Below are 8,854 nucleotides of genomic sequence, written 5' to 3' on the forward strand. Positions count from 1 at the left end.
CATTCTTATTCTAACTGACTACGATGAATCACGTAATTTGGCTTTATAGACAAGGATAGTCAACAGGGAAAGGCGATGATAAGCTTAATTGGCCAGAAACATAAATTTGTGAGAAACATGCAGTAAAATGCATTGAAACGAGTTAATTATAACTAAACTTGCAAAAAGTTACTTGCGACCAAATTGTAATCAGCAATCAATTTTCTCCCCAGGGCCTTCTCGGCTCTAACTGTGGCATCATGCCATTATCTGCTCCACCTCGGCTGTTGAATTTCAATCCGGGATCTCCCTGGTTCTACATTCGGTTTCACTTTTGTTATATAGACATAAGTTGTCCATAAAGTGACAGGAACTTACAGTATATCGAACAGTGTGGCTGTCAAGTAGTAACACACTTTCTGCTTGGTTAAAAGTTCTAACCTGTAGTCCTACTTGTCGACTTGTGGCAACTTCTTTGTAATCGAGCCTGCGCCTAATTCTTTAAAAATGAAACATGCTACGCTGTCCAAATGGACAAAGACTGGCTTTCCGCACAAGAAATACAATTGAGACGCTTAACAACCATGCTTGTCGACACGAAAGCAACCATTCTAATGCAAAAGTGCTTTTTTTTTTCATCTCAGTACTAGTCCCAGATGTGAGGTTTAGCACTCCTGTTTACTCAGACATCATTAAAAATTTGTGAACGATGGTGCGCGAATTTTCTTTAAATTAGAAAAAGACCGTCTTTTCATGCATCTACACGTACTAAACTATCTTGAATTCAAATGCGTTGTAAGTTTACAGCTAAACTATCACAGAGTTTAGCGAGAATAATTATGTAATGATTACCTTAAGCGTTGTAGTGATGTATACCTTTAGCTTCGGTGGGGGAAACAAGCTCATGATAGTTATTACTAGGACGTGAAGAACTTACTTCTGCGAAACTATCAATGTTTCTCAGAAATGAAAAGGAAGTGACGTCAGATACCTGACGACCCTAAAATTACTAGTCCATAGGTCCAAGGTTTTTCTAATACGTATCAGCCATCAGCATAGGCACCAGGAGTATGGGCTGACTCGTACCCAATCTTTATTTGCTGGAACAAGCGGAGCGCTTTGCAGAAATAAAGAAGGGATATAAGTTCCCATCCCGGATAATTAACCAAGGGTCTTAGCGTCGGCAAGAGAATATAAACTGTCAGTCGTGTAAAATGTTTAACTGGCATTGACGTTATGAAAGATCACCAGGAAATTTTTGTAAATTTCACAGAAATCGTCGGCAATGGTTTCAGAATATGCCCGAATATTTTTCCGAAGCCAACAATACTCGAGCTAATCTTCAATTGGGCAAACTGCAATAATGAAAGCACATTCAGTGCATAGATTTGCTTCTATTTGGTATGTTAGTTATCGTCATTTAAGTTCGACCACTTTTCTATGTGAGACAGCCTGAATGCAGGTGTAAACGTCCGTTTCCCTCCGCCGCTCAACGCTCGCCCCCTTCCCCCCTCCACGGCTTAACACTCCCCCCTTTCTCTTTCCCTCTCTCCTCCTCTTAGCGCTTCTTTTCTAAGCCCGCCACAAACATAAGCTGCTATTTAGCACGTTAAACTCACAGCATCGTCATTTAATTTTTCATCGAGTTTATCCGCAGACTGTTGCAAGGATTAGTTTGTTTAAAATCACCCTACGTCACGATCCCCGATCCGATTCCCGAGCGTGGTCCAGACTAGAGCCTTTTGTGAGCTGTAATGTCACGGAAAGACTTGCCAAGAAAGAAGTTGAGATCGCTCAAACTCATAAAGGATACTGAGGCGACAGATAATTCTATGGAACCAGTAAAAATTGCAAAATTTATCGTCCGGAGAGGGGTCGGAGGATTTGTTTGGGAGAATGCCATAGTTTCCAGGGGGGAAGGGAGGGAGGGGTGATCAGTCATCGCAGTCAGAGTAAAGGGATACCATAGGAAATCGTCTGCAGATTAATTTTCATTTCACAGGGATCATAAATTTATTACAGAGTCTTAATCAGTTTGTCGGAAAAAGTTGAAAAAGATTGCAAAATTTGTTTTCTTACAAAACATGTTTCAGCGCGTTACATCTTTGTCAGTTTTGAAATAATTAGAATAAAATCAATCGCCAGGAAACTTAAAAAAAAAAAAAAACAATTATCACAGGAGAAGATAACTTGCAATTTATAATCTCTTGATTATTATGGCTCACAAATGTTTAATTACTGGGATGGATATAGATTTTACCTGGAAAAGGAAAGGTTAAAAGGTTAAAAAAGCAGAGATCTTTCTTGCCGAGAGTTGAGTTTGCATGTTATAAAAATATGGGAGAGAATTGCAGACATTTCTCAGCGTCGTACCACAGAAACAAGCACGTTGATCCTTCTTTTGAGAGATTTTCATCATCTCCTCAACATATTTTACAATCGTGCACAAAGTCTCAATGAAAATGTATGATAAGTTACATTTTTCTAAGGAATTATCTTGTCCGATCACATAATAAAATTAAGCACAACAGAAGAAATCCCTTTTTTCTTTCGAAACGCAACCCCAAACCACATCTCATGACATAGCGTAGAATATATACAGTCAATCGGAATACAAAAGTGTTTCGCTTTTGAATACATTTTCAGGACCTTACACAATACTGTGGCAGTTCCAAGTCATTTCAAATAAAGTCTGCGAGTTTCTCGTATCGACTGTGTTAGTTGCTGTACCTCCTTCCAAATGCCACACTCTCACGTGGTACACTGCTGAATATCCCAATGGGTGTCCATCCCGAAAAAACTAGAAGACTCGTGGCATTTCCGTGGTTTACAGTAACAAAAGATAGCGTTGCATAACTTGTGTGTATTCTTTATCTATATAGTAATTAAAATAGCTTTCAATCAGCTTAAGAACGTGTCTCTGTAAGAATCAAACATCTTGGGAAATGAAAATTTTCAACCCCCCTCCAAATTTTGCAGCAGTTAGACACTCAGGGGGATGCATAAACATGCCTTTTTTAAAGCTTGCAGCACTCTTGTTGCCATGGTAACAACGGCTGTTTGTTCGAGGCCTGCTGCCTCATTTTCATACGAAAACATCGCAAAAATAGTGTAAAATGTTTATTTCTCTATCTCAAGCTAAATACAACATTACAGATTGGTACTTCTAGCATACATAGTGACATCATTCGTCTTTACTTTGATGCATTCAATTTTGCCTGGGAGTGAACGTGAACACACCAATAGATTACTTATCTTGGTAGTTTCAGTCATTTTTCCTGTAGGGCAAAACAGGGAAAACGTTTGTCTAAATTTCTCCAAAAGTACACCGACTCTGGAACTGAAACTACGCGCTTAGTTGGTTCTAATATTCTAGTTTATAAATATGTAAATATCTCAGCGGGCCGGCCTCTACTTTTCATTGTGGCAATTCGCGAACGAAGCTCAAAAATCAGATATTGCATAAATTGGCAATGTTTACATCTAATATTCTCAACAACAAACGTTTCAGACAAATGAAAAGTACAAGACATAGAAAGAATGTTATCTCCTGAGGAATATCCCGAGGAGAAATCTCGCCTCTAGTTTTAATATTAAAAAAAATTGATCAACCTTCATGCAGGACAACCCGACGTAACTACAAACATGTACCTTAAATCGTGTGCATATCATCCAGAGCAAAATGAAAAGAGTTTGAAAGAAACGAAATTTGACGTGGTGAGAGGACTTTTAAGGTGTACTTACATGCCATTCTGTATCATGGCAATGACACACTCTCTGTGAACCTTGTGTGAGCATGACAGGATCTGACAGCCGCTGAACGCGTCCTGAAGATAAGAGCAAGAAATTAGGGGGGAGGGAAAGCGACTTTATTTACCTTTCCACGGACTCACACGTAATCATTATGCTGATGCAGTCTTGAAAATGTGGCGTCGTGAGAAAGGCAGCGAACGTCACTATGAAGGTCAAGGGAACCATTAGTTCTTCGTTTTAGAGACCGATTGGATGATCTCGAAGAAGGATGATAACGAAGGGCTAAGCTATCGATAAGTGTTGACATTGACACTGAATAATTTCAAAAGATTGGCTCCTCTAAGAAAGGCAATGTGATGGTATGACGGCCCATTACTCTTACAGGGAACTGGTTAATTGATTCACCGGTGATTGAAGTTCATAAAGTGCATGTGTTAGTAATAATAGTTTTATGGCACTACCATCTGACTAGTTTTACACGTAAAGGGAACAGCTCACGCAGAACGTTTTATTTAGTATTTTTGCTCTATTAGCCATCTAGCCTCCTAAACGCCAATAATGACTCTCAAATGCGTTTACCGATCATGCTTTGCAGCATTTGCTAAAGTCAGGGTCATTACCTCTAAACAGATGCAACACTCATCGTGTCCCGACTCTGGAAAGCATTTGGGTCTTCCTTGAATCCGTTTGTTCCGAAAAACATCGCATTTGGAAATGTCGCGATGCAAAGGTTGACCCATCGAAATTCTAAACGAGGAAGGAGATATATATTTACTTTCTCGATTATAAAAGAATCCTGAATTTCCTAACAGGATGATAGTGAACAAACTGATTAATCAACGTTTAGCATGAGCTAGACTGACAAGACTTATACAGCCAAAGGAGACAAAAGAGCGCGCATATTACAGTAAATTAACCAGCTTGCACTTACCTCCGTCTTCCAAAACCCTCGCCTCTTAAATTCTAAAATGAAATAAAAATGCTTGTTTACGTTGATCGAATCTTCCTAAAAGAATGATTTATCTTTCCATTGTAATATACATGTTGTAAATTGAATGTTCCTGTTCTGTCCACTCGTGTATGTAAATATTGTCAATATGTAAACATGGCGGTTATCAAGAGGTGTAAAAAATATTTCCCATTTCGCCTGTTGTGGCTCTTAAGGATCGGTAATTACTCATCACCTTAGCGGGAAGGTTTCGTGTAACATTTGTAACAATATAATGTACTTCAGTCCCCTCCCCCCTCCAAGTTTCTGTAGTATTCTTATAACCCCCCCTGCCTCATTGACGGTCATTTTCGTGGAGTCTCCCCTTTATCCTTTGTTACGACGACTGATCCTAAACCCATGCGATCGAAAATCCCCCAACGCTTCCTCCTCAGGCGATATATAATGACTGGTCTTTTAGTTAAGTTACTTCCTCACTCTGCCCATCAAAGTTACACAGAAGTGCAGGAAATGGCTGCTGAGGCCACATGCTGACTTCCCGAGCTCTCTTGCCTCCCTTTCTCTCTTCTTACGTGCTTTTGCTGCTCTTATTTCCCGCTCTTTCCATTCAATTTCACGACCAAACTCTTCTCTTTCTTTCTCCCTCAGTAATCTTTCCACAATGGTGTACGCTTCTTCCTCTCGTTCTTCTGATTCAAGCAGAGAGTTGTCATAGCTTCTGTTCGTCTCTAAGGCACTGGATTGGCCAGAACTTTGGCCAGAATTTTCTTCTGCATTAGTAACATTTCTCTCTCTGTTAGCGACAAGAGCAAAAGGATCGCTTCTTCAGTACAATGCACTACTGCCAGAATTCCTCTGTTCAAATCTACCTCAGATGTTGCTACTTTACCTGAATGGCGCCAACAGAGTACTTTCCTTTTGTAATCACAAAATCAAGCACATTGAAAATTGAAAAATTTACCTCTTGAAACTGTGACATCAACTTTGCTGAATAATGATTTCATTACTAAGTAGTGAGCTAATCAGTGATAAAGACTTACAAGTATCTCTGTCACATCTTCTGCAAATTGTGTCTGCAACAAACTGAAAAAAGAAAATAAATTGCAAAAAATAAGATATTTCAAAAGGGGCGTGAAAAGAAGTAACGATGGGCAACGGGCAGAACTGAAGTATCTGGAGTTTAGAAAATGGGATCAATAGGAATTTTATTAATTTTATTGTTTTATTCACATTCCCTCTAATTCATAGTTGCTTTCTTTCTCATTTGTCGTTTCGTAGTTGACTTCTAAACACCGTCGTTAGTCCCTTGAACCTGCCGCAACTTTCCCTGAGCAGGGCAGGTAAAGACGATTCACTCATCAATTTATACGAAAGTAAACGCTGATAGGAACATGTTAGTCACCCCGGCCATCAAGGCTGCATGAGCACTAAGGTCCAGGAACGGCCTCTTTCCATTCTCTCCATCCACTAGTTCTTCCTATCTCTCTTCTCTCTCTTTCTCTCATTTCTCTATTTCTTACTATTCTAATCTCTGTTTCCCTTCTGTCCTGGTCAAATCGAAGTTGTACCCGTTCCAATTCCCACTGTTCTCTTTCCTGCATTACCCTGTTTATTTGGTCCGTTGCTCTGGCAACTCCTTGCACTAATGCAACGGGACTGTTGTTGATGGACTCCAAAGACTCAACATTCCAGGAAACAATGCAAACAGTCTTCCGGAAATCTGGAAAAATGAAACAAAACAAGATAATTTTCAAAAATATTTCTTATTCGGATTTGCTAGCTTCTCGAGTGGGCGATGTCGACCCATTTTGGTCGCTTAGAATGCTAGTTTTGATGCTAGAATTTTAAAACTAAAAAATCGCTCGAAGCTTTTTAGATGCTTCATGAATCTATGAGCCGCATCGTTTTTTAAGTAGAGAGAAAATTCGTAGTATTTTTCTGCTCATATAAAAGAAGAAGAAGAAGAAGAAGAAAGAGAAGAAGAATAAGGAGAAGAACAATTTATTTCACGTCAGTAACGTAGGGGGTGGTTACCCAATCCCCCGAGCCTAATGGCTCATGTTAAAAACGCTCGAGAAATAAAAGAAAGATGTGTAAATAAATATATATACAAGTTAAATATATAATAAAAACGCAAAAATATCACCTAGCTCCCATACCCCTAATCCCAATCCTGAACCTCCCCTGAAACCCTACCAGCCCTAACCACCTAACATTATCGCCCTAACCCCAAGCCTAATTACCAAATCATAACCCTACCCCTACAATTGTATAATAATGCACTTATTAAACTTACAGCCAATCGTAGTTATGCGAGATAGGCCAGACTTAACTTCTAATAGAGTGGTTGCTGATTTAACTGAAGATGGTAACTGGTTCCAAGAATAAGAGATAATATATGATAAAGAGCTATGGATATGGCTAGAGGTATTTACAGGCTGGGAAACATTAAGAGCAGAAGAGCGCAAATTGTAATGACAGGCTCTAGGTGTAAAAAAATTAGAAATATACGAAGCTCCCTCTAGTTTGTATGCCTTGAAAAACATGATTAAGAGCGTGTCTCTGTAATTTCCGACCACTCGAAATTGGTTCAAAAATAAATCTTGCCTTAAACTTTGCTTGTGGATAAGGAAACCCTTGCCTATCATCGGAACGAAAGTGGTTTCCCTCAGATTTCAAAAGTTCTTTATTTTTTAACAATTTTCCGCACGAAGGTCGAATCGTGAAATTGACATCATTTGTGTACACAAAATGAGCAATCTTTATTAGAATCTCACGCTGTCAAAAATGATTCAATACGAGAGATATTGTGGAATACAACAGTTTATTACATCAACTTTCCATGTGTGATCACAAAGGTAGAGTATCTTGATAAATGTATACACCGTCGTCAAGTCAAATATGCCACTACTCGACTAAGCCGAGAAGTGGTACTTTTTAACTTGCGATTTCTCCGTGCTGAAACAAAACTAGATATCAGGAGTTACACACACTCAACAACCGTGCATGAGAGCACTATATTCCGTAAAAAATATACATGGCTACTATCGCAGGAAAAAAAAAGCGAAGTGGAAATGTGGGATTTTCACATACCTGTAAGGCGCTGCTCTCGGTAATTTGCATTCGTAATTATCCACAATGAATCACGAAATAATCGCAGATGAACAGCTCAGTGCACTTAATAATACCGTAGAATGTCTGTAAGTCAGGTTTTATTGTCCGAAGGTCCAAGGATTCCAAGGATTTCTTTCCGGGTGCGAGTTTGTAGGGATTTAGGTCATTCATTCTGAGTGACGATTCAGCGCCACCGAGCATGTATTTGTGTACTAGCACTGTAATCCTGTCCATCTTCCAACTTTAAAGCTATGCTCAGAAAAATATCCCCTAAAATACAGAGCTCCATCCGAATTCAAGCTGTAGACCGGTCATTTGAAAGAAATCGAGTGACATTCATCGTGACATTCTTTTCTTTGATAAACAAACAGCCTGTGGTCTCGATTGCATGAGACTCTAGACGGCCGCATGCCGGGGGGGGGGGGGAGAGGCAGTCATTGGAGACAACCCATGTGTAAGGTATCTCATAATGATCAAGAATTTCCTTGAGAATTGTATTATTCAGTTTCAGGAGTTTTCGCCCACTAGCATATTCACAAACATTGAAAGTGTCATAGATAATGAGGAGTTTCAAACCAATGTGCGCATGGATAGAGTTTAGAAGCTCTACTTCGTCTTCATATTCTTCCCATTCAACTCCCGCTGCCTCCTCGTCTACTGAAGATGTTGAATATCTTCGAGTGGACGCCAGCCTGGAGAAGAAGCTTTCTATCTGGCCTTCTTTATACTTTAGAATCTGAAGAGCGCTCGTCAAAGAAAGGTCTACGAAAGGCAAAAGCCGTGACTCTCAAGAAATTTAAGAATGACATGTAGACGGGAAAGCGCCTAAGAACGACAACAAGATTCTATTTTAGGCTTCCCCTTAGTACAGCATACAGCACACAAAGTACATCCTGTCGGGGAGGTCGCCACAGTAGGTCATTCCATCCATCCGAAAATCGCAAGCAGGATCCGCGAGCTAGTTAGTAAAAATATAACTAGTCCAGATGTGGTACGGAAATGCTTGGAGCAGTACAAAAAGGCACGCAAACAAACAAAAGATAAAATACAAAACAAGAT

General features: G+C 39.6%; 1 protein-coding gene across 4 annotated transcripts; it reads right to left on the bottom strand.

Annotated features, from left to right (window-relative positions):
* Nucleotides 1-3,093: 3,093 nt before the first annotated feature.
* Nucleotides 3,094-8,719, bottom strand: LOC148724988 (RING finger and CHY zinc finger domain-containing protein 1-like). 4 transcript variants are annotated; one of them, XM_088731745.1, is made up of 8 exons: nucleotides 6,978-8,719; nucleotides 6,286-6,401; nucleotides 5,722-5,764; nucleotides 5,254-5,474; nucleotides 4,664-4,695; nucleotides 4,353-4,479; nucleotides 3,724-3,806; nucleotides 3,094-3,257 (listed from the first exon to the last, which is right to left on the bottom strand). In XM_088731745.1, the coding sequence occupies exons 6-8, from the start codon at nucleotides 4,470-4,472 to the stop codon at nucleotides 3,245-3,247; spliced, it is 216 nt and encodes a 71-aa protein (XP_088587871.1). In that variant the 5' UTR covers nucleotides 4,473-4,479; nucleotides 4,664-4,695; nucleotides 5,254-5,474; nucleotides 5,722-5,764; nucleotides 6,286-6,401; nucleotides 6,978-8,719; the 3' UTR covers nucleotides 3,094-3,244. The 4 variants fall into 4 exon arrangements, 3 of the variants coding, with proteins under 3 accessions (XP_088587871.1, XP_088587872.1, XP_088587870.1); XM_088731746.1 differs by having other exon boundaries at nucleotides 4,664-5,474; XR_015991178.1 differs by lacking the exons at nucleotides 3,094-3,257; nucleotides 3,724-3,806 and having other exon boundaries at nucleotides 4,381-4,479.
* Between the last annotated feature and the right edge of the window lie 135 nt (nucleotides 8,720-8,854).

Source organism: Stylophora pistillata, chromosome 8 (assembly GCF_964205215.1).
Source record: "Stylophora pistillata chromosome 8, jaStyPist1.2, whole genome shotgun sequence".
Classification (NCBI taxonomy): Eukaryota; Metazoa; Cnidaria; class Anthozoa; order Scleractinia; family Pocilloporidae; genus Stylophora; species Stylophora pistillata.

What these genes read in the sequence shown, in the direction of transcription:
- LOC148724988 (XM_088731744.1), bottom strand. Translation starts at nt 7,329, where the DNA reads ATGATAGGCAAGGGTTTCCTTATCCACAAGCAAAGTTTAAGGCAAGAT. An exon ending in TCGCATAACTACGATTGGCT is followed by an intron (nt 6,402 to 6,977) that starts GTAAGTTTAATA and finishes TCATTTTTCCAG; the next exon opens with ATTTCCGGAAGACTGTTTGC. An exon ending in CAACGGACCAAATAAACAGG is followed by an intron (nt 5,765 to 6,285) that starts GTAATGCAGGAA and finishes TTCTTTTTTCAG; the next exon opens with TTTGTTGCAGACACAATTTG.